The 25,349-nt window shown below is 45.3% G+C and overlaps 1 protein-coding gene across 1 annotated transcript in view; it reads left to right on the top strand.

The window, feature by feature from the left end:
• RAB31 (RAB31, member RAS oncogene family) overlaps positions 1-25,349 on the top strand; it is a 121,192-nt gene that overhangs the window by 42,643 nt on the left and 53,200 nt on the right. Inside the window, exon 2 of the mRNA XM_012648383.1 lies at positions 20,705-20,784. Coding sequence (XP_012503837.1) covers positions 20,705-20,784 — 80 coding nt within the window. The remainder of the gene's footprint in view (positions 1-20,704; positions 20,785-25,349) is intronic.

The following is a 25,349-nucleotide window of genomic DNA, read 5'->3' on the forward strand; positions in this document are numbered from 1 at the left end:
CTAGTGACTATGGAGTTATCTTGGGGTAAAGAAATGTTTTGGAACTGGATGGGATGGTGGTTGCCGCCATTGTGGATGTTCTAAATGCCACTGAGTAGTTAAAATGGTTAGTTTTATGTATGTGAATTGTACCACAATAAAAAAATTAGATATGGTTTAAATGTGAGTAGTTAGTTCCTAAGAGGAAGAAGACTTAGATCAACAGCATTAAATATTTTCCCACCCAGAACACATGGCACGTATAACACCTACAGCTGATGACATCCACACAGGAAACACACTCCCTGGAATTCCCAGGATTATGCACAATTTCCTGTGAGTTTCCTGAATAACCTCCCTCCCCATGAGCTTTGTTATGTTAACTGATTAATACAGGTGGCAGACCTCACAGAGGCAAGAATTGATGATGTAGGTGATGGTCTTAAAATGACCATCACTTTTGATAACTTGAAGGTTTGGGGACAGAGTGTGGGGAGAAAATATTAGCGTGAAAAGTTATATTTATATAGAGAAGCTTAAAGAAGAATGCAAAATTTGTACCCTAAGCCCTCCACATAGATCACATCTGTTGACATTTAAAAATAAATACAAGGAATATATGGTATAGGATTACAAAATTCAAATGATGTAGAAGGATACAGACTGGAAAGTGAAGGCTTGTACTTAGTACAATCACTGGTAATATGTTCTTGTGATTTTTTTTTTTTTTTAAAGAAACTGTTTCATGGTTATGTGCTTGTGCTCACACAATTTTTTAAAAAAATAAAGGTGTTACAGATTTGCGTATGGCTTTTTTCCCTCCATGTATCTTGGAGCTCTTTCCATACTACCAGCACCTACAGATGTACTTTATTCATTCAAACGGCTGCATCCTCACGATGATAACCAGCGTTCACTGAACGTTTGCCGTGTGCCAGCCCCGTTCTGAGTGCTATAGGCATGTTATCCTGCCTAATCTTCCCAGCAGTCCTGCGAGGCAGCTGCTACCATTGCCCCATTTTGGAGATGGGGGAATGAAGCACAGACACACCCGCTGAGAGATTTAAGTTCAGTGCATCTGGTCCCAGACCAGGCTCTCATCAACACCAAATTCTGCCCCCCAACACAGTTAGCTTGAGGGAGAGCTGGGATTTATCATAATTTGTAGTTTACGTACCTTCTACTTTTTGATTGTTGTTTTCTGCTCTAGTTTTGTCAAAGTGGTGCCTAGCGTGTGTTCCCTCTGAGTTTCACACTGCAGAACTCTTGCTGTCTCTGCTGTATTGGATTCCCTTTATGTTGTCTTCCTCAAATTGGAAGAGGCAGGGAATAACTAAGAAGAATCAAACAATTATGATTAAGGTTTGCAAGATTGTGTCCAAGAACGGCCGCCAGATCTTGATCTCTTAGTCCAGAAAAAAGGGTGCCTATAATTTTTATAGCTTGGACTACATACAAAAAAAACAATCTCTGTAGACTATTCTTCTGTCTTGAAGGGGAGGCCAGTCCCATTGCTACACGAATGAGCATCACACTGAGACTACGGTGAACAGGTCCCAGGGGGAAAAGGGGCATGAGGACCCCAGCTAGTGGGCCCTTCTGTTCCTTCTTTCTTTTCTTCACACTGGGTCATTGTATCTCCCGGAACTGAGCTCCAGATAAGAAAGTAGCTGTAACCCCAGCCAACAAACAAGTTTCATGTGAACAGGCCAAGGGGTAGGGGTGAGTCGACTTTGTGACTCTGTGGAGATGTAGCAGAGAGGCAGTTGTCTTCTGGGGCATCTTGTGTTCTGGCTTTGGGAAGCAGGGGAGAAATGGCAAGCATGTTAATGCCAGACAGCCTTGTTGCTACTGGCTTGAGGGAGCATAAACAACTAGCTGGTTTCCATCTAGGGTCAAGATGAAACGTAATAGAAAACCCAAGCTGCAAAGCTTTTTTCCTTGGTCAGCAGATGGCAGGATGCTGGATGCTGCTGCTGTCTGTGCATCCTGGCTGGCCCTGGTGTTCTTGGCCACTGGCGAGAGAGTTTGCCATTTAGATCCATTTAACAGAAAAGGATATTCATCTAGAAGGATCCCAACCTGTGGTGAAAACGCAGGCTTGGCATGCACTGGGACTCTGGGAACTCATTCTTAAATATACTAATCCTTTTTTGGGAGCAGTACAGGCAGTGGCACACGAAATAGGGGATTACTGTAAGATTTGCCAGCATGTTTTCACGTGCCACAGACACTTTGGAAAGTCCCTTTTATGCCAATTTGAGTAGGACACCAGATTTACGGGTAGGAAACCAAAGTCTGAAATTAGCTGCTAGGGCCATAGGGTCAGATCACGGTAGAGCAGAAGTTTGCGCTATGAGTTCAGAGAAGGTCTGCAATATTTTTCTTGACCTCTGAATTTGTGCAAACCACTAAGTGAAGAAACATACTTCCTTTGGTTCATCTGACCAAATTATCATCTGTAAACTTTTGGCCTGGTTGCCTCAATCTAACTACAATCTTCCCGTCTGCTTGAGAGAGAGCTGGGTGGGGGAAGGGGCCGGCGTATCGTTGCTCCCGAGAGTCAAGACCTGAGCAGACAAAAGGGTCCAAATTGAAACCAGAATGATGTCACTCCTGGAACAAGTCATCATCTTTCCTAGCACGTGTATTTTTCTTTTAAAACTAAAGTCAGTTGTAGTTTTGCAAAGCTGGAATGTAAAATGAACATTCCCTGGCAGATTAGGGGATGCACGTAGCTTTCCGTGACTTACATTCCGGGTGCGTGTGTAGCAGTGCCTTTAAGCCATGACTGTGGCCCGTGGTGCAGATTAGTTATGCTGAGCACAGACGTGGTTGAGTGACGCTCCCGACGCTTTGATGTGAGCAGGGCCCTGACATCAGACCATAGTGATCTTTCACAGGCTCTGCATGTCGACTTCTTTCCAGGTGGGAGAAATCATTATTTTGATGCATCACTCTCCAACCACACTGGTAGAGCAGCACATTATTGAGTTCTGGTTTGGACATTGAAACAATACTTGTAGCAGGAACTTGAACTAATGCATGTAAAAAAAAATGGTGTGTTTAATGGTGTCATGGCAAAGTGAAGGTGCTGAATGGGAAAGGGTGTGACCAGGGCTCATCTCTAAAATCCTTGGGATGTTTCCTCTTGGGGGCTCAAGCTTCAGATGGGGTAGCCTGCTGCCCAGCTGTGGACATTAGGGGGTCACAACACGCCCCAGGGTTCAATTAACAAAACAAGAGTGTCCCATGGAACCCAAAGGCAGCAATGCAGAAGGGCCCAGAAAGACAGGGAATGTGCTAGAATTGCTCGTAGTTCTGGGAGTGCTGTCTTCTGGCTGCTTGGCCTCTGCACACCAGCTTCCTTCCCACCTTGTGGACTCCTCTGCGGGAGTCAAAGAAGGTGCCTCCAGCCTGCTCTTCACACAGGAGCTTGGTCTCTGCGTGGAAGGACACACCGAGGGTCCTCTCTCCACCGCACTTGCGTTGATTTGTTACAGGTGTGTCTGTGACACCAGTGGGGCCTTTTGATGAACAAAACTGTGAAACCTGGAGGTCTGAGGGCAGCTGCAGCTTATGTCAGTTCTAGCATCCAGTTGGTTTCTGTGTTTAGTGACACCGAATTGAGATCCTGATTGATTGGCATCGTTCTTTTACAGTTTCTATTTCTGTAAATGTTGTACATGTGCTATGATATCTTAGTACGGTAGTACATGTACGCAATTTACAATTGAATCTATACATACTAGAGGATGCATAAAAACGTTTTTATGATTGGAGATGTGCAATGAAAGCAGTTTGGAGACCTTCGCTCTGTGGAATGCTTAGACAACATGTAGAATGTTTACCCAAAATATCTCTGGCAATATTCAGTGATTCAGACAAGGGACAGGTCATATCTTGATAAGCACGTACTACATGTTTTCTTTCCTGACCCTAAAATAAACTTCCTAGAGAGATTTATATCCATAGAGCTTGAGGTATCCACAAGTGGAATGTCATGGTTCCAGGGTTCACTGATGTCCTCACGCCATCGTGAGAAAGAAGTGATTGTGCTGTGGGATTGTTATCATGCTGTCTATACTTATCTGCATAAAACCATCTTAATATAAAAATTAACCGAAGTTGCTCATTTATAAGAAATAAGCAGCTTTATTTGAGATACTGTTATGATTTGAATGTTTTTCCCTCCAAAACTCATGTTGAGACTTAATCCCCAATATGTTGAGAGGTGGGGCCTTTGAGTGGACTGGGTCACGAGGGCCCTGGCCTAATCCATTTGTGGATTGATGCTTTATCACAAGAGCAGCATTAGTGGCTTTGTAAGGGGACAAGGAGAGACCTGAGCTAGCACAGGCAGCCCCCGGCCATGTGAAGCCTGTGCCACCCTGGGACCCTGCAGAGAGTCCCTGCCAGCAAGAAGGCCCTCACCAGATACAGCCCCTGGACCTTGGACTGCCCAGCCTCCATGACTGTAAGAAATAAATTTCTTTTCTTTATGCATTACCCAGTTTCAGGTATTCTGTTCCAAGCAACAGAAAATAGACTGAGCAGATACCTTGGCTCTGGACATTTTCCTCCCTAGCTTGGAAGGCCCCTCCTGGACCAATGTGCTGAGATTCTTTTTATACGGCTTTGTTGACTTCTCAGGACTCAGGATGTGGTCTGAAAGTTCTTTAGTGATGGGGAAAGAAAGTGCTAGGAGATGGAGGCCTGGGAACTGGCCCTACCCCGCTTCTGCAAGTCACGTGACTGTGAATTGTGCTGGGCCTCAAGTTTATCTGTAAAATGGGAAGAGTGACATCTCCCAGAGTCACCGTGAAGATCAGATGCAGTAAGGACCGTGGTAGTGCTCTGTGAGCCAAAAGCCTTTAGAACGTAGGGTAGGATAAAGAAAGGCCGTTGTTTTAGTTTCTCAGACTTTTGACAAAGGGTGTGTCCTAGCGTATCCTGCGTAAGGAATCCTTTACGAGCCAGAGAACTATGAGGTGCAAGTAAAGCGCCATTGGGCCTGAGCAGTCTCACCCAAGACAGGAGGGGCGACTGTCCCTGCACAGGGTGTGTGGCCGCTGTCACTCTGTGTCATGAAGATGAATTGAAAGCAAAACTCCACCCCATTAAGGCCTTGAGGTCTAGCACGATATGTTGACTCTGTGCATTTTCTGTGTTTATAGGATACAGTCCACCCTCCATATCTGTGGGTTCCACGTTTGTGGATTCAACAACCTTGTATCGAAAATATTCAGAAAAAAAAAACTGTGTCTGAACATGTATAGACTTTTCATTATTCTTTAAACAATGCAGTATAACAACTATCTATATAGCATTTACATTGTATTGGTATTGTAAGTAAGCTAGAGATGATTTGAAGTGTATGGGAAGACACGTGTAGGTTATATGCACATACATTTTATATTTTACATCAGGGACTTGAGCATCCACAGATTTTGGTATTTGAGGGGGGTCCTGGAACCAATCCCCCACAGAAACCAAGGGATGACTGCATATCCTATAGGACCTCCAGTGGCTAACACAGTGCCTGGTATGGCTTAGACACGGAAGAATAAGTCATACCCGTTTGTGTCACCGGGACTTATCACAGGATTGCTTATCACATGAACAGCACGGTGTTCATGAAGAGTCAGGAGAAGGTATAGTATGGAGGTGAACAGCTTGGTTTCTGGGGCACAGGCCAGGTTAAATCGCTTACCCCCTGAACTTGTTTCCCGACTGGAAGGGGTCATAGTAGCACATCTCCATAGAACTGGGTTGAAGATTAAAAGAGATGATGCAGGTTAACACAGTATAGCGCAAAGTAAGCTTAACACCATGTTAACTATCATCATCGTTTCTTACAGCATGATTAGTGTTGTCAGTAGCTCACTGAGGATCGTGATTTGGAACCTGGAAGTTCAGCAGCTCCGTTTTGCCTTAATGTCTGTGACTGCCTCCGCTTTAATTTTCCGAGTCACCATTTTGTGCTGCAGTTTCAACCCACCTGGCCACATGCACTTGCTTTTTAGGCCAGGTTCATTTCATTGTCCTTGGTCTTAACCTCCATCAGCAGGAGCTTCCTACTGTCTAGCCAGGTTCCAGATTAGTTTTCCGTGCTGGACGGGTTGGAGGCATTTTTTGTAAGCCAGGGCTGTACCTTAGGATTAATGATGTGGTGTCAGCTCGATGCTGTGATATCCGCTGCAGCAGTGAGGAGCTGATCCACCATCACTTGTTTTCCTCTTTGACCTTCAGCTCGTCTTCGGCTGGGGAGCAGCGGAGGAGGACACTGTCCAGGAAGCAGAGAGTGCATCTCCATGGCCTTGCCGCTCAGGGTCAGCAGTACACTGATGTAGGCTGCTAGCGGGAAGTTTGTCCACATCTAAATCTGTTTCCGTATTCATTCCCAGTCCCGGCAACTGCACCCCACTTTCTCTTCTTTAAACGAGGGAAAGACACTAGCGTGCCCCATCTCTGACTCCAGCAGACCTGGACGACGGAGGAGGAAGAGGGGGCTTTTGCTGCCCTCTGCTCAGAGGACACATGGTGGGGTGGATTCTTCTGGTATCTGTGATTTAGGCTGCCTTGTGTTTTCTGCTAAAGTTTCTTAAACTGAAAGTAATATTTTAGCATTTATCTCCAAAGAGCCTAGATTGAAGATGAGGGCTGTAGTAATTTCCTCCAAGTTGGAAATTCATTGATGACTTTTATTTGTATTTTGTAAAGCCTCTTAAATATTTGCAGAAATATGGAAGAATTTTATTTTTTAAATTTCATTTTTAATTGACATATAATAATTGTACATATTCAGGGGTACACAGTGATGTTTCAATACATGCAGCACACGGTGATCAGACCAGGGTGATCAGCATATCTACCATCTCAAACATCGATCATTTCTCTATTGGGAACATTCAGCACCTTCCTTCTAGCTCTGTGAAACTGTATACTATATTATTTATTATTAAGCACAGTCATCCCACAGTGCTGTAGAACACTAGAACGTATTCCTCCTATCTGGTTGTAGTTTTGTATCCTTTAACAAATCTCTCCCTACCCTTCCTTTCCCTCTTTTCTTCTCAGCCTCTAATATCCTCTGTTCTACTTTTTACTTCGATGAGTTGAACCCTGTTTAACTTGCACACACGAGTGCGCTGGAGGCACTTTAAAACCGTGAGGTAGGCCGGGCACGGTGGCTCACGCCTGTAATCCTAGCTCTCTGGGAGGCCGAGGCGGGAGGATTGTTTGAGCTCAGGAGTTCGAGACCAGCCTGAGCAAGAGCGAGACCCCATCTCTACTAAAATTAGAAAGAAATTAATTGGACAACTAAAAATATATAGAAAAAATTAGCCGGGCATGGTGGCGCATGCCTGTAGTCCCAGCTACTCGGGAGGCTGAGGCAGGAGGATCGCTTGAGCCCAGGAGTTTGAGGTTGCTGTGAGCTAGGATGACGCCACGGCACTCTAGCCCGGGCAACAGAGTGAGACTCTGTCTCAAAAAAAAACCAAAAAAAACCGTGAGGTAGCCACGCTGGCGTGATAGTTGTGGGGAGGTGGTGGGGCGTAGGGGTTTCTCAAACTCTACAGGCCCAACTTCCCTGTCTCCGACATACTCCCTCCCTTTCTTCCAAGTTCCTGGCAGGAGGAGCTGGAAGATGAGAGAAACGTCTGGAAACAGATGCGGGGGCATGAGGGACGGGTTGGAGCTCTCGGGGGAGCTCTGGGAAGCCAGAGTGCCCAGCGGCGAGGCAGGCCTGCCGCGGGAGTGGGAGTGGACGCCTGCAGGCAGCTGCCGCCCTGCGCAGCTGCCGCCTGGGCACCCCGTGTCAGCAGGGAGGCCCGGCTGCTGTGGAGGGAAGAGTCGGACACAGCAGAGAGGCGTGGGGGCAAGCTGGGCTCCACCAGGAACCTCTCTGTGTGCTAAAGACCTTCAGAGAGCGACGCCTGGTCTTTCCTTCCTGCAGATTCCTCTTGTGGCCGACTCTGACCCTGAACCCTGTGGAGAAGGGGTCCTGGGAAACCGTGCTCCCAGCTCTAGCCCAGTTGACGCTAGGATAACCTGGGATAGTGCATAGTGGTGTCTGTGTGTGCACACACACGTGCATGCGTGTACATGGCTGCGTATGTGTGTGCGTTCTTACTCGTGTGCATGTGTGCTTCAGATTCCCTTTGGGGAATGGCAGGCGTTGGGGAGGCAGAGCCTCTGGGTTGGGGCAGAGGGCGAGGGCCCTCTCTGAGGCCCATTCATTCCGGTCAGAGTGGGGTCATCACGGGAGGGGAGAGGAAGGGAAGGAGGGGCTTGGCATCTGCCAGCCCCATGCCTCTCCACTTGCCTGTTCCGGGGGAGATGTTGGCATCTCTGCTCCCCAGGGAGCAAAGCCTTCAACTTCTGACTACACTGAGCTGCTCAGACAGCCTTCCTTCTCCCTCCCTCCTCCTCCCTCTTCTCCCTTCTGTGGTCTTCCTGCCTCTCCTGGCTAAGGCATCCTTTTGCCTTCAGCTCTAGCGCCCCTGCCGCTGGGAAGCCTCCCCTGGTCTCTACAGGGTGGGTTATCGGTCCCTGTGTGTCCCTCCCAGCACTTACCATGGTAGATGGCACTTTCCAGCTCACTCATCTGGGTCGTGCACTGGGCCCGGAGTTGTGTGAGGGTAGGGACGTGAGGTCTAGCTGGGGCCTGTGAGCAAAAGCTGTGTTCTTCCCTCCCCGTGTCAGACAAGTGATGCGTGGGCTGGTACTGCTGATTCTGAGTTCCAGGCTGTGTGTCTGTACCTGTGTGTGTGTGTGTGACCCCATGAGGATGGCCACGAGGATGACCACCGCCGCCAGGGCCTCTGCTCCAAAAGTGCAGCACGGAGGGGACCTCAGGACAGCCTAACGGACAAGCTCTGCAGAATTGCCCTGGTGCGTGGGACAGGAGGTAGGGCAGTCGTAGCCTTTGAGAGCAAGCAGTGTATGGATTTGAGGTGGGTAAGCGGTAGTAGTTCTATCCTTCCCAGGGTTTGGACCCAGTGTTGCTTTGAGTTTAGACATTCAGAGATCAGGAAGGTGGCCCAAAACATGGAGCTTGGCTCTGTAGAGCAGGAGGCACTTAGGTGGCATCTATCTATTCAGCAGATCTTAAAACTATTAATATTTAGATCATAGATTACATTGAGAATCTCATGAGGGACCTTCTGACCAGGTAGAAATCACCTATCCAGAGGTATCCATATGCTTTGGGGGGATATTAGATACCTGAGGTCCGTAATCTGTTTCTAACCCTCATCCCAGAGATGCGGAGGCCAAAGAGGCATGTGCTTACCTGAGGTCGAGACAGAAGAGAGGTGACAGGGAGATGTCATCTCTGGAGCTCTTTCTGTACATAGTTGGCCTCTTACCTGGATGGAAAGTTTAATTTTGCCTCTTTCTGGTGGTAGAAATAATGGCAGAGCCATCAAGTTCTAACAGTGGGAAAGTACCACAAGTGATCTTTGGGTGCTGGGGCTCTGATATATTGATGTGTGAGTTACCAGAGTTGTATCTGCATCAGAGGCCTCTTAGAGAGGGGACAGCGTGGTGATAAAGGGAGCACGAGACTGAGGTGGTCCCCATAAGCACATCCTCGGGAGCACTAGGGTGGGTTAAGGGTCATCGTGTCCTTGCCTTGCATCTAAGACTTTGCTATTACACATTTTCTCCAGTGCTTTAGGATCAATCTAATGAGCTGTCCTTTATGAGAAGGGTTAATAATTAGGATTATCTAAAGCCAAGAGATGATGAAGTGAGCTCCAGGGATGCGTCCACGCTTCCTTTCTCCCTCTGCATACCCAGGTCTGAGCACTAAATATCGGCCGTGGCCAACCTGCTGGGTGGAAGAACATTTCTGCTTCCGCCATGCCTTGTCACGGTTCCCACGGTCCCCACTGAGGATGTGTGTGGGCGGGGAGGTGAGATGGAGGAACTGAGCCGCATCCCAGTGTGGATTCCCTATTGAGTCACAGTAGATGGGAATGATACCAAACGAAGGAGAGTTCTTCTAATGAGATGAAAGAGCACTTAATAAAACGACGAATCTCTTCACAGGGAGCTGTGTTAATGGCTACTCAAAGCACTTCTGAAATGTCTAGAATGAGATCTTAAAAGCAAGTTCTGAAATTTCCGATTCTGTTTTCTGATCTTGGATGCTGTGACATCTTCCTTAGAGACTGATTCTTAGACTGAATTATTGCTTTACATGGTACCTCTGTCCATGCTGACTTCATTGGCTGACGTTAGGTTTATCACTAGTGCTTAAATCACTCTGAATATGTTTTTTCAGTTAAAGCAACGTAATCTCTTTTCTTTCTCATGGCCCAGGTAGTGGACTCCTGCAGGAATATTCAAAATCACTGCTCTCAGAGCCTCGTAAGTCCTATAAAATTTTTCATTCTTCAACCTGTCACACTGCAGATCTCGCCTAAACCTTAATTTCCTAATCTGCAAAATGGGGATAACCCTACTTCATTAGGGTTGTTGCAGGGATTAAACAACGCAACATGCATGGACAGAGTCCGTATACCCGTTATCCATTACATCCACATTAGTTAGCCATTGCTGGGTAACAAGTTGTCCCAAAAACTCAACAGCTTAAAACAACAAGTACTTACTACCTCATGGTTTTTGTGGGCCAGGAATCTGGGTATGGCTGAGTGGGCTGCAGTCAGTGTCAGCTGGGGCTGCAGTCACCTCACGATGGAACCGGGACAGGGTCTGCTTCCAAAGTCCCTCTGTGGTTGTTGGCAGCATGCACTTCAGGGCAGCCTGTTGTAGACGTGCCCTGGGGCCTCTCTCAGTCCCTTGCCCTATGTCCCCTCCACACACGCACAGCAGCTTGTTTCCTCAGACAAGAAAGAGAGCAAGAGGGAGTGTGAGAAAGAGGGCAGAGTGACGTCCGTCGCTTTTGCTGTATTTCCTTTCTCAGGAGCAAGTCAGTGGGTCCAAGCCACAAGGAAGTGAATACTGGGGGCGGAGATCAGTGGCCGCTGATTTAGAAGCTGCCTACTGCAATGACGATCATTATTTATCCCTTTTTGCTAGATCTTCAACTCAGGAACATAAATACTGTTTTGTAAAAAAATTGCAGAATGTAATCATAAAAATCCAAAGTTCGGACGGAGCTCCGTGCCTTCGTAAGCCAGGTGTTCTGCTTGCTCGGCGGATTCTCCCTCTGGGAGGCGAGAGCCTGTGTCCCTGTCACTCGACAAGGGATCCATCCTGCCCGGTGAAGAGCTCGCACACGTGTTGCTTGTGAAGACAGAAAAGTGGCAAAGGAACAGTTGGTTCCTTTGGCAGGAAGTGTGATTTAAGTAAAGAACTGGGTTAATTTTTTTTTAATAGTTAAGGGCCACCCTTTCTAAGACTCATTAGATAAACTGAAATTTCTGCTTAGCTGCACAGAGTTTGTACACTGGGACAAACTGCTCTCTGAAAATGCCGAGAAGCAGTGGAGCTATTCTAAGAAAAACAGAAGTGAAGGGGTTATGGAATTGCTCTTCTTCCCCATTTAAAAATCGTCTTCCTTCTTTTCCTTCTTTAACTGATCTGAAAAGTAAGGGCAGGGGAGAGAGGGTGACAATGAGGTCTTCCTTAAGTGCTAGGCTAGGGGAGAGATGGCACCTCTGGCACTTTGCATTTCTCACTCCTGATAACATCAGCGACTCTGGCTGTCCTAGAACTCAGTAGTAGAAGCTTCCTTTGCCATCAGCAAGGAGGAGACGCCACCCCGCCATTGAAGCCAGAGCACCTTGCGATGGAAAGATTGCTGAACTTGGCCATTGCCAGAACTGCCAGCTCTGGAATAACAAGAGGAAAATAAATTTAACAATAGTAGAAAGGGACAGTATTTTTTAATATTATAAGTATTTTCTTACTAGGGATGGTTTCTTCAGGGTGGATTATGTCCCAGAACCAAGACCATCTTTTCTTTTCAAACATTCATCTCAGCGCATGAGAAGATCCGGGACGTGTCCCAGCCTCGACACATGTCCCTGGGCAAGGTGCCCTGATTTCTTCCTTTACGGAGATGATGCTAAGGTCTCATCAGACACACCTAGAGAGATGAGGAGACCACGCAGCTTGAATGGAAACCTTCAACAGACAATAGAAACAGACCCACAGAACATCTAAATAATGGAATTATCAGGCATGGGTATCAAAATATGAATGTTTAATATGTTCAAGGAAATGAAAATCAAGATGTAAAAATTTGGCAAAGAATTGAAAACTATAAAATGAATAAAATAAAAAATTTACAACTGAAATCAATAGGTTTATCATCAAATTTGATACATCTATAGAAAGAACTGGGAGGTAGATCAAAAGAAAATCTCCAAACTCAGAGAAACTCACAGAGATGGAAAATAAAGAAAAGAATACAAGACATATATAAGCTAAAAAAGTTTAAGATAGGCATGATTAGAGTTCCATAAGGAGAGGAGAGATTTAATGGAGCACAAGTAATATTTGAAGAGATAATAGCTGGTACTCTTCCATATAAAGTGCTTAGCTTGGTGCCTAGGACTTTTTAAGTGGTGGGTAAATGCCAGCTTTTCTCATTGTCAGTATGATCATTTTGCTCATCCCTGCTCCTATGAAAGATTTATACTATTGGCAGTATTACTGGAGTCCAAATCCATTAGGCCATTTGTCCCCCAAAGGTTTTACAGTCCCGCAGTGTTCACTAGAGGCCTGGAGTCCCGTCGCAGGGGTTGAAATTCTATTTGAAAGCAGAGTTAAGTTTCCCAATGGAAATAATGTTTCTTATAAGTGGGGCTCTTTTCTTTCTATGTGGGGTTCCACTGTAGAGTGCTGTAGTTCAGTGGCAAGCTTGGGAAAGAATCCTTTATTTACTGCATTAATTCAATGGAAAAATGCATATTTGTGGTTCAGATGCCAGCAAATGCCCATTTGGAGCACAGCCATGAGCAATCTAGTCGATGTACTGGGGATTCCTGACAATCAGTTCAGTCTCCGTCACCCTAACCTCCTGCCTTTGATTCCTTTGTAAAGTTTAAGTCTCCTTTGTAGGTGTCCTCACTGCAGGAATCAGGACTTAATGTTTTTATCCCTATCCTTGCTACTGCTGACAGCATAGACAGTGAATCAGGGCATGAGTTCCTACGTGCGTGTCTTCCGGAGAGAGATGGTTTGCCTGGGGGACAGAGCGCTGGATGTGGGGAACGTGAAACCTGAGTCTTGGCTGTGCCTTTAGTAGTTACAGGACCATGGGCAAATCCATATGTTCCTTATGTGGGAATTGTGGACGATGTCTCTCTCCTCCCCTTTAAAAATGGCTGTCACGGGGACCGAGTGAGACGAGTGTGTGAACGTGTGTGTTTGTGTTCCCCTTTATACCATCCAACCATCTCTTTCTTGTGGCTCTCATGTACTTCTTTTCTGCATATTTATTCATATTCTCTTTAATTCTTTTTTTTTTTTGAGAGAGGGTCTTGCTATGTTGTCCAGGTGGGAGTACAGTGGCTATTCATAGGTGCAGTCATAGTGCAGTGCTGCCTTGAGCTCCTGGGCTCAAGTGCTCCTCCCACCTTAGCCTCCCAAGTAGCTGGAACTACAGGCGCACGTCGCCACACCTGGCTATTTTTCCATACTCTCTAGTAGGATTTTTTACATCTCTCGTGGCCAGTTTTTGACTTCAAACATGGCACTTTATTCTCTGGGCTTTAGATTCTTTCGTGTAAAGAACTGTGGATATTTCTAGGCAATGCTCATTAATATCCATGGGACATTAAATACTTAAGTTCACTTATGCTAGTTATATGTCTAAAATGAGTTCTGTAGGGAATATATTCCCTCATGAGGTAGATAGAGAAAACTTACCTTTTTGCATATGAGACAGCTAAGTTCCATTTTTATCATATATGTTGTTAGTTCCTCTTTGTAAATGGATTTTGAAACATTTGTTATAATATATGCATTTCAAACGAACCATAGATGAAAGAATGGCAGTATTGTTCCTGGGAATGCTCAGAGCTTTTTATTGACATTTGTTGATATTTTATTGGTAATTCTGTGGGGTGGTTTCCTAACTACAGTAAGATGCCTAGAGTTGGGTTTTCTTATATTGCTAGCTCGATTTTCCCCCCTTTTTTTGGTGGTCAGCAAAAGGGCGTGTTTAATAGAATCTTCAGGCAGATTTCCCCACCTGCCCTCCCCTTTGGGCATGACTGAGGTTTCATTCTACAAATAAGCAGCTAGCTTGTTTTCCCTGGAACAGAGGGTGAAGACGGAGATTTGAGTGAGATCTGCTCTCACCGTGCCCCAAAGGGCATCTAGTAGAGTGTGTGGCAATAAAACCAGCGTGTTATGGATTTGAGTTTAATAATGTTTTCTGCTTTTATGACACTTTTTTTGGGTGGTAGTTACTGTGATTTATAAATATCAGACCCTTTTCAGTGCTAAAGTATCTCTCTGGTAAAAGTGCGTGGGATGTATAGGATTGGTTTATACCACCAAGGTATTGTTTAGGGCTCAGAGGCAAACAGGCCCAGGAAGTCTATAATTCTGATAAGCCCATGAACGGTGTCCAGTGCAAACTACTTCAGTTCTCTTTGATGGAAAGGGAGGCCTAGACGCAGAGTCAAAGTGATGGATGAATTGGAGGTCTCCAGGGAGCTCACTGGTAGTTTTAGGGGTGATGTGCAGTGTTTTTGACCTGGAGTCCCTAGTCCAGCCAGCTGATAGCATACTTGTTTAGTGAGCTTAGACTCTTGTGGGGTGTGTGTGATTGGGGTTTTCTGTTGGCTGCTTTGTAACAAACACAGTGCAGGGGGTCAAGGGGGAGGGTGGAAGGGAGTGTATTCTCTTCCCCTTAGTCAAAGCTTCAGAAAAGTGCTTCGTGGGTTGATAATGGAATTTGAGCTGCATTTCTGTGGGGCTTCTTTGAAATTTATAAGGCCAGACAAGCAGTGCTTCCTGGATTGAATTTCCTGAGACTGTTTTGTTTTCCATTCTGAGGAGACCCAGGTTTTGGGGCCATGGAAAGGGCAGGCAGTGCCCTTGAGTATCCGTGACCTGGTTGCTGGGGCGCAGGGTCAGGGGTCGAGCCCTGCCTTTCCCTCGTGACCTCACCTCTTCCTCTGCAAGCTCCATCTCCTTCCAGAGTGGGACTGGCGGGCATGCTGGCACTGCCTCTAGTTAACTGCACGCTCCCTTTGCCTGCAGTGGTCGGGCACAGGCCATGTGCATGCCAGGCCGGGGTGGGCCGAGGTGGGTGGGGTGTGTGCGTGCCTGTGCCCATGGTGCTTTGACGGGACCTTGACCCCTCTTACTTGGATTCCTGCAGTGCTCTTGGCCTCCCTCACCTTGGGGGCGCAGAAGAATCGCAGCCATTAACCGTCCACGGTTCTGCCTGCTTCTCTCTGTATTTCATTTCTGTCTACCCACAGGTCTGGCTGCCCTGGACAGGCCTCCTAAATTTCCTAACTGAGCTCCTTATCAATGTTTAAGATGCTTAAGACTTTTTAGAAGTATGTAAGACTTAAAGTCTCAACACTTAACTAAGTAATGACAGAATAAAACAAATAAATGGAAAAATCCTCACCATATAAGGTTATCTCCGATCCCGAGACCAGAGGGAGATGCTGGAACGAATCAGGTGGTTCCAAATGGGACGTGTACTCAGGCTCATTTCCAGAGTGTGCCTTGTGGGCAAATCATATTCTCTCTCTGTAACATTTTGATAGGAATAAAATCGAAGTCTAAAAGACTACCGTATATGCTATAATTCATTTAACTTACAGTTAATTTATTTAGACCATTTCTCATTTTTGTAAGTTATACTACCCTAAACTTTTTTGTGCTCATTTTTTCCCTTCATTTAACTACATTCTTAGGCATGGAATTCCTGAGTCGGTGGGTCTTGTTATAGTTTGTAATTTCCTTTCCATGAGAGTCATGTTGATTTATAATGTTATCAACAACGTGTATTCCTTATTAGTTTCCTAAAGCACTTTACCAGCTGTAACGGTTTCTAAAAGGTCTGCAGAGCAGTGCTTAGGGAGTTGGGGGTGGGTCAGGGGAGGGCGGTGGACGTCCGTCGTGAAGAGTGCAGAGGCCGGAGAGGACAGCTGTTTCTTCTTGTGCCCACCTTGAGTCCTGAAAAGACGTTGAGGGCTTTTTCAGGTTCAGTGAGATAATGTGTCCTGGGCTGATAGGCGATATCCGCCACGAGAGCGGCGTTCGACGGTGGTGATGTATTTGCCCAGGGTGACCATCCTCTGTCTCGGGGCACGGCAAACCTGAAAGCTGTTGCAACAGTCTAGGAATTAATCGGATGTCAGCACTTGGTGTTCACAGATTGGTAGTGCCAAGGTTTTATGTGGCAGCAGCTGAAAGTCTGTGGTTTCTGATTTCATAATTATAGATTAGCCCGTGATTAACCAATGTGACAGAACAGCAGAGGTGGTCATCTCCGGGTGAGCGGTTCTCAGAGGATTGTGCTGTGGGAGGAATGTCCTCTGGGGGACTCATTTCCCAGGGGGTAGACGGAGCCAGGCTTCCGTCTCCACACAGATCTGATGCCTGCTGTGCAAACGAGCCGCATGAAACTGCGATAAGCCCACGGGGAGGATCTTACTGAACTTTATTCCGGGTTTGTGGCATCGGAATGTTTTATTCTCTGCCCCCCATGCCAGTCAGCAGTGCGGCTCCTTTCGTTACTGCCAAAGACGCAGCTGCTGCATCTTCAGAACACATGAGGCTCCCGAGTGATTTGAGCCATGCAAGGGGAAACTAGAAGGCAGTGATAAAAGTACTTGTGAGTTCTAGAAATTGGACTTGAAAAAAGAGAAAAGAAATTTACAGTTAGCAGGGAGGTTGATTTAACCTGGTAAGAGCCGTGAGAGCTTTTGACTAGGACTCAAAAATGCTGGTTTTGCTTCTACCAACTAGCTGTGTGACCCTGAGGAAATCACACGGTTTCCTCTTGCAAAACCGGGGGATTGGACCAGACGGCCCGCCGCGTTCCCAGAATCAGGGAATGGAGAGACGCTCCGTAGCCGGGTCTCCACGGGGGCGGCCGGAACGAAGGTGGGCCGCTGTGACCCTCTCCTCACCTTCCGTCTGTTAATAGACTCTTTCTTCGCCCACGAGGCTTTATTCTCTTCTCTGCTTCCACCTCTGTCTTCACGAGTGGCAGTCACGGGGGCCGCAGTCCCGGCGAGCTTCCGGGGGACGCGGCGGTCGCGGCGCCGAGCGGGGCTGCCCCTGGTGGCCGGCCGGGGAACGGCAGCGCCCGGGTGTCCCGGAGCCGCCGGCCTGGAGCTGTCGCGAAGCCACTGGCCAGAGCATTCTGTGCTGCTCTTTGGAAGAATGTTTCCTTTTCTGAGAGAAACTGAAGCTTTGCCTATCCTTTGGCGCGTTATTCTTTCCTATCAGATGCACGAGAGAGAGAAATGTTGAGTTGCCTGTTTTTTTTAAAAAGAAACACTGCGTGCATTTGACTGCACAGCAATCCCTGGGGAAGTCCGGCTGGAGCGGGCCTGCAGTTCTAACTGTCCAGACAAGCTGGCGTGGAAGCTGGAGCCCTTTGTACATGACGCGTAGAGTCGAATCATTGTCAGATGGGTTTTTAAGTTTTCACCTTCAAGAGCATTTTGAGGGTTGGCCTTGCAGGATTGGTAGGGTTGCTTAGGGGACTTGGGGTCTGTTGTTTTGAGCAGAGCCCTTGTGTGGAGTAAACAGCTGGACTCCAAAGCTGCCCTTTGTTCCGCCATCTAGTCAGAGCCCTGGGCCCTGAGGGCCCTGTAGCCTCGAAGAGGAAGGGCCCAGGGCTGGGAGGAAGTAGAGGCACTTCCAAGGGGCAGTTTTGTGGCTCCGATGTAGAGTGAGGCTGGGTCTGAGCCGAAAGGATACCTGGGAAGGCAAAAAAAGGAACAAAGCTTGCGAGGTGAGAAGTTGGCTCCTGAGCTTGGGGTGCCTGGGTTAGCTACAGAGGGCAGCCCTGCCCTGCCTCTGTGTCCTGACACTTCCCCCTGCTGGATGTCTGGCACTGTGCTGGAACTCCCGGAGGCCAGGGAGGGTGGCACGTTATCTCCTCATCAGTGGGTCTGACCTACTGTTTGCACTGGGAAGGGAGGGCTTGGTGAGCGCTTGTTGGGTGAGTGAAGAATGAATGAATGAGTAAATGAATGAATGGAAAAGCCCTGAGAAAGAGAATTCTAAGCCGTGATGGAGAAAAATAGAAATGAACATGGTCAGTGTTGGGAGAGGTCCCCATCCTGTCTACGTGGCAGTTTGTCAGAAACAGCTGGCCTCATGAAGGAGTGCTGCCTGCCGCAAAGGGCATCTTCCTAATCTTCAAGGGCAGGGGAGGATGTCACGGTCCCTCGGTTTCCAATTTCTTGGGGGTTGTGTGGGCTATAGTATGGCCAGGATCTGCTCATCCACAGGGGCCTTAAAAACAACTGAGATAAAAAGAACTGAGCTGTGGTTTGGGGGATTGCGGGGGAACATGAGCCAGAATCCGTACTAAAGGTACAGCTCAGAAATAGCAGAAATAGCAGCGGCATTGATTGGGATCTCATGAGCTGATGTTTTAATTCTGCCGTCACCTCTTTGAACTCTGAGCATCGATTTGCACGCTGCAGATAAACAGCAGCCTTGGCGCTGTGTTTTGTGAGGGCTCAGGATCAGCCTGCTCTCCCCGGCAGGTAAGACTTCAGGAAGAGGATCTTCCAACGAGCATTACAGGCCAATTGCCCTGTTGCCCCAGGTTTGCTGGAATTGTCCTCCATTTGAGGGACAGGATCGAAAAGGGGTGAGAATGATTCAGACTGCTGGCTGGTATTTCAAATCTCATTTCATATTTTGGTATCTGAAGAAAAGCACATGCCTCTGAATTTCAACATTTTGTCCTTGATCTTTTGGCTTTTAAAGTTATACTTTTAACATAAGAGACCCGGATCAGTTCTTTTTCCTTCCCACAATAAATATGTTTTGTTTCCTTTTTGTTTTTAGATCTCAAAATGTCTCCATGATTCTTTCAATTAAGAATATTTTGGCTGGGCGCGGTGGCTCACGCCTGTAATCCTAGCTCTCTGGGAGGCCGAGGCGGGCGGATTGTTTGAGCTCAGGAGTTCAAGACCAGCCTGAGCAAGAAAAATAGAAAGAGATTAATTGGACAACTAAAAATACATATAAAAAATTAGCCGGGCATGGTGGCGCATGTCTGTAGTCCCAGCTACTCGGGAGGCTGAGACAGGAGGATCGCTTGAGCCCAGGAGTTTGAGGTTGCTGTGAGCTAGGATGACGCCACGGCACTCTAGCCCAGGCAACACAGTGAGACTCTGTCTCAAAAAAAAAAAAAAAAAAAGAATATTTTTGACAATGTTGTCTCTGTGTTGACAAAGTCTTAGACCACTGCCTCTTCCTGCCTTGCCGCTTCCCGCAGAAGAGCAGCCAAGAGCAACTGAGGGCAGTGAATTTGCTCTACCTTCTGGGCAATTTCTTGACGAGTTAGAAATTTTAATTTCCACATCATATTTTTAATTTCTAGGTGTTTCTTAGCTGTTTATTTTTAAAAGATTAAAATGCAAATTGAAAGCTCTGTTTGTACTAGGGCTTGTCGACTGGTGTATACGTGGCCTTTAGTTGGGGGACCCCAAATATCAGGAACTATAGGGCTTTTTTTATCTACCTGGAGGGGAACCCTCATAGCTTCTGCCTGGGCTAATCCTGCACAGGGTGACTGGCACGTGGCCCCTCCCATAGCTGTGCCTCATAGCCCAGCCCCTCCCTGTCTGATGCAGGTTTGCTGGGGTGTAAACCTCCCATCTCCTCCTGGGACTCGGGAGGCTGTCCCCTGGTTATGTGGCCTAGGGCTCCCAGGATATGTTTTTGTGCAGCCTTTCAACTGATGCAGTTTTTGGCCTTATCTTCTAGTTCTTGATATCTTTCGGGATTCTGTGGCATGAATTGACTTCTCCTTGGCTCCCTGCCCTGCTGGCACTTTGGTTTCAGCGTCCTCCTGAATTTTACCGATGTCCCTTCTTTGGTGTTGTCTCTTCTCCTGTCTCTTTGACCTTGTAAATTTGTATCTTTTATTTCTTAAACCATTTTACAGGGATTTTGGAAGGGAGTGGATATAAATGCATGTGTTCAATTTCCAGTGTGTAACTGGACCCTTATACTAATCAGCTTTAAAGAATTATTCAACAGAGGAAGAAAAGATCTGGGACACGATCTTTATATAATTAAGCAAAATTTGGAGGTTATTATTCAGCCATCAGTTTCTAAGGAGAAAAATATTAGAAATGTAGAACTTAGAATTCGTAGGTCTTATAGGGTAACACCTAGAGAAATAGATCATGTGTATTTTGAGTGCTAAGGTTAATAACATTAATTCTCTTTCTACCAAAACAATGTGATGCGTTAACATACTTCTCTAGATCCCTCCCAAAGTTTCTGGATTTTTGGACATACATGTTTTGTGAATATGCTCATTCTAGGTTAATTATTGTATATATGTGGGACATGTTTCTGAAACTTATTTTCACCATACTTCTTTTCTTCCTATGAAAGCAATGCAATTTCATTATAGAAAATACTGGTGAGAAATAGAAGAAATATTCTCCCGCCCCCTCCCCGAGTCCCATCAACCAGAAATTCCTGCTGCTGCCTTCAGGTTATACGTCTCTGTCAGGGCAGAGCTGGCAGTCTGGATCTTCATGGCTGTATCCTCATTCTTTTCTAGGACACCGGGGTTGGGAAATCAAGCATCGTGTGTCGATTCGTCCAGGATCACTTTGACCACAACATCAGCCCTACCATCGGGTAAGTTCCTGTGTGTTCTTCACGCTGCTTCCTTTCAGAGCACGCAGACAGGTCGCTTTGTGCCTGAGTCTCAGGCAGGGCCACAGCTCTCATCCCAGCCGGTGAGAATCAATCCCCCCCACTGTTGACTCGGACAGAAATTAAGGGCCCTTCGAGTATATGTCCAGGCTTATGGTCTCAGCCAACTTTCCTCATGCCACTGCCCAAGGCCATTTCCTTGACTTTGGAGAGCATTATTCTGCAAATCGTGTTGGCTTTATTTCCAGACAGAAGATGATACACAGGGCAAATCTCTGATGCTCTTGCATTAAGTCGCCTGCTGGTAAACCCTGGCAGCGCTGTCCTCCCGTACATCAGGGCAGTCTGGACAGTCTGGGGAGCAGATTGATTTTCCTTTTCTGGATTAATCTAACGTCAGCATTCCCACTCTTATGCATGGGGAGGGGTGGAGGTGGATTGTTCAACTCCAAGCTCCAGACCTGGGAATGCACAAGTGTTTTCCTACCCACCTCTCCTTTCCTCTGGACTCTTTGGCCAGATGTGCTTTTGCTGTGCTGTTTGGCAGGTGCTTGCTTTTACACTCCTACAACTTGGCCTCGGCTTGTTTTTCACCCTGAAGATATCATGCTCTATGATGCTCTATCATGCTCTAGAGCATGGTTTGTTTTCCTCAGAAGGGAAACAAGGTGTCTGTATATTTTGGGAAACCTGTAGGATTGTTGAGAACAGGGGAGATGGTCTGTATCAGAAATGGAGAAAATTCGTGGTGGGGAATAAGTAGATGCTCAAGAGTACTTGTTTGATAGGCCAGTGATTGGAGCTGTGTAGGCAGAGAAAACCTACCACATCTTGTAGTTAAGAAATGGCTTAAAGGAACGTGATCACAAAAAAATGTTTCAAGAATTATAAAGTCTGAGATTTTACCCTATTTGTAGCCTGTAGCTTGTTAACAAGTTAACAATCTTAGAAAAGAAAAGGATGAACACCCCAATTGACAAGTGGGTAAAGATCATGAGCTAGAAATTTACAAAAGAAAAATACAGTGACTAATAAACCTTAAAGTGATGTTTAAGCTTCTAACAAGCATAATGAAAACAGTAATGAGGTATCATTTTCTACCTATCGTATTGGAAAAGACTTGAGAAATTAATAATGGTTGGGGAAGAGGCCATCTCATACGCTGCCATGGGCATGTTGAGACAGCCTAAGTTTGGCAGATACAGCCAAGGTGGAGCATATCTACTTTTAAAAATTAAGTCTGAGGAAATAGTTATAGAAGAACATAAAAATATAAGTACAAGGATATTCACTGAATCATTGTCATAATAGTGAAAAATAAGTAACCAAAATGTCCATTATTGGGGTAGTGAATAAGTCCATAACATGGTGTATAATATTCAGTCATTTTAGATAATGATATTGATGTGTATTCATAGAAATGGAAAGATGTCCACGATATATAAAGTGGAGGAAAAACAAAATTTATGTAGAGTATGATCAGTTTTGGGGGTAAGAGTTGTATAAGAATAGTTTTCTGCAGACCCAGAAGCAGATCTCATGGAGAAATCACCCTGCAGCGCGATTGATTTAAAGATGCCTGTTGCTTGAGGAAGAAGCCTGGAGAAGAGGAGGAAGAGGGAAGAGGGGAGGAGTCAGGAATGGCTCTTACTCAGGGATGCTTGACTTTCAGGGATATGGCCATAGCATCCTCTCAGGACACTGGGCATGCCTGGACCCTGCTCAGAGCACTTTATACAGGGAAGTGATGCGGGAGAAGTACAGGAACCTGGTCTTCCCAGCAGGAAACTCTCTCCTGACCTGAATGTCATCTTCATGTTAGCCCAAGGGAAAGAGCCCTAGGCGGTGGAGACCAAGTGAAAATAGCAAAAACACCAAAAGGGTGGAAATGTATCAGAGATGTGATCACAGGGATGCTGCAGCTCAAACAGAAATAAATGCAAAGCCCTCGTTGTGACGGCCAACTCTGTCATCTGGCTTCTGGGAACTCTCTGCTTCCTTCTCCGTGAAAGATCTTTCCTAAATGTGTGATCAAGGAATTACTTCCAAAAGGGAAAAGTAGCACATGATAAGTATTCCACACAGTGTCATTGGAAAGACACGAAAGCAATGACATTGAAGACTTTTGCTTCAGGCAAATCTGGAAAAATAGCCATGACTTTGAGTATCGGTGGAGAGATGATGAAAGACGTTACAAGATGCCTGTGACCAGAAAAGAAAATCTTACTGGTAGAAGGACCAACATGAGAGGTAACATGAGAGGATGTGGGTAACAGGCCTATTAAAAGTCAGCTTCGATTAAGCTTTGTGTCACATCTGCCCGAACTGCAGCTCTTTCAAGCTGAAGGGAAAATTTATGAATGTAATCACTTTGAGAAATCTATCAACGATGGTTCCTCAGTTTCACCACCCCAGAGAATTACTTCTAGGCTCAAAACCCATATTTCTAATAAATATGGGACTGTTTTCACTTATTCTTCATTATACAAGAACAGAAGGCACACCAAGGAAAACCTTAGAAATGTAATGAGTGTGGCAAAGCCTTTAATCATGGCTCACACTGCAGTATACATCAGATAATCCATTCTAGAGAGAAACGATATAAATGTGATTTATGTGGCAAGGTCATTAGTCAAAAAATCAAACCTTGACCCTCATCAGAAAGTTCTCACTAGAGAGAAACCTTACAATTATAATGAGTGTGGGAAAGTCTTCAGGTACAATTCACTCCTTGCACAACATCAGAGAATTCATCCTTGAGAGAATCCTTATAAACACAATGAGTATGGCAAACCCTTCATCATTAGTTCAAGCGTTAGTTGACATCAGAGAGTCCATACTGAAGAGAAGTCATATAACTGTAATGTATGTGGCAGAGGCTTTATCCAGGTTTCATAACCCACTAGACATCAAAATATACATTTCTGATGGAACTGCACAAACATAGTGTGCATGCTGAGACCGTTATCCAAGGATCAAAACTGTAGAACATCAGAGGATTCATACAAGGAATAACTCTGTCTTTAGTTCTCCAAGATCAGCTTTTGATATTTCATACTGCAAAATAATGATAAGTCAAAGTATTAAAACTCATGACATGATGTATATTGAAGGTACCAGGATGTTTGGAAATGACCAGTTATCTTTGGCTTATAAAATATTTTATTCAATTATTTGAAGCTTCTTGAAAAGGCTACTTTACTATTCATGACTTTCAAACTGAACTTTGAAATACAAGGGACTAATATCCAGAATATACAAGGAACTCAAACTCAATAGCAAAAAAGTAAATAATCTGATTTAAAAATGAGCAAAGGATCTGAATAGACATTTCTCAAAAGAAGACATAAAAATGGCCAAGAAGCATATGAAAAGTGCTCACCATCACTAATTATGAGGCAAATGCAAATCAAAACTGCAAGGATATATCTCACCCCGGTTAGAATGGCTATCATCAAAAAGACAAAAAATAACAAGGATGTGGAGAAAAGGGAACTCTCATACATGGTTGGTAAATTAAGCACTGTGTAAATTAGTATAGCCGTTATGGAAAACAGCATGGAGGTTTCTAAAAAAAACCCTAAAGTTAGAACAACCATACAATCCAGCAGTTTCATTACAGGGTATTTATCTAAAGGAAAAGAAATCAGCATATCAGGGTAATACCGGCATCCCCGTGTTGATTGCAGCTCTATTAACAATAGCCAAGACATGGAATCAACCCAAGTGTCCACCCATGGATAAAGAATACACACTGGAATACTATTCGGCCACAAAAAGAAAGAAATCTCGTCATTTGTGCCAGCATGGACAAGCCTGGAGGCCATTATGTTAAGTGAAATAAGCCCAGCGCAGAAGGATCAATACTTTATGTTTTCACTCTTGCGCAGAAGCTAAAAATGTTGATCTCACAGAGTAGAGAGTAGAATGCTGGTTACTAGAGCGTGGAAAGGGTAGGAGAAAGAAGGATAGGGAGAGGATTGTTAACTGACACAAAATTATAACTAGATAGGAGAAATAAGCTCTAGTGTTCTATAGCACACTAGGGTGACCATAGTTAACAATTTATTATGTATTGTGTATTTTCAAGTAGCTAGAAGAGAGCATTTTGAATGTTCCAAACACAAAGAGATGATAAGTGTCTGAGGTTATAAATTTGCTAATTGCTCTGATTTGATCATTACACAATTGCAAACATGTATGGAAATATTACTCTGTATCTTGCAAATATGTACAATTATTGTGTAGCAACTAAAAATAAAAGGGAAAAAAGAATTGAATGAATGAACCCGTAAAAAAGTGGTATAAAAATAATTGGGAGGGCATTTACCAACTTATTAACAGAGACTGTGGCTAGGTGGTGAGACATGGTTGATTTTTATTTCCTTCATTTTTATTTTTTGAATTTCTTTTTTGTGAAGTATGTACTGCTTTTATAATGGGAAAAGTAATAAAGATATTAACATTTTTGGAATGTATTTGCTCTTATCAGTAGTCCAGGATATATATTTTAAGCACTTTTAAAGAAATAAAGGAATAGATGTGGT

Source organism: Propithecus coquereli, unplaced genomic scaffold (genome assembly GCF_000956105.1).
Source record: "Propithecus coquereli isolate 6110/MARCELLA unplaced genomic scaffold, Pcoq_1.0 Scaffold283, whole genome shotgun sequence".
Classification (NCBI taxonomy): domain Eukaryota; kingdom Metazoa; phylum Chordata; class Mammalia; order Primates; family Indriidae; genus Propithecus; species Propithecus coquereli.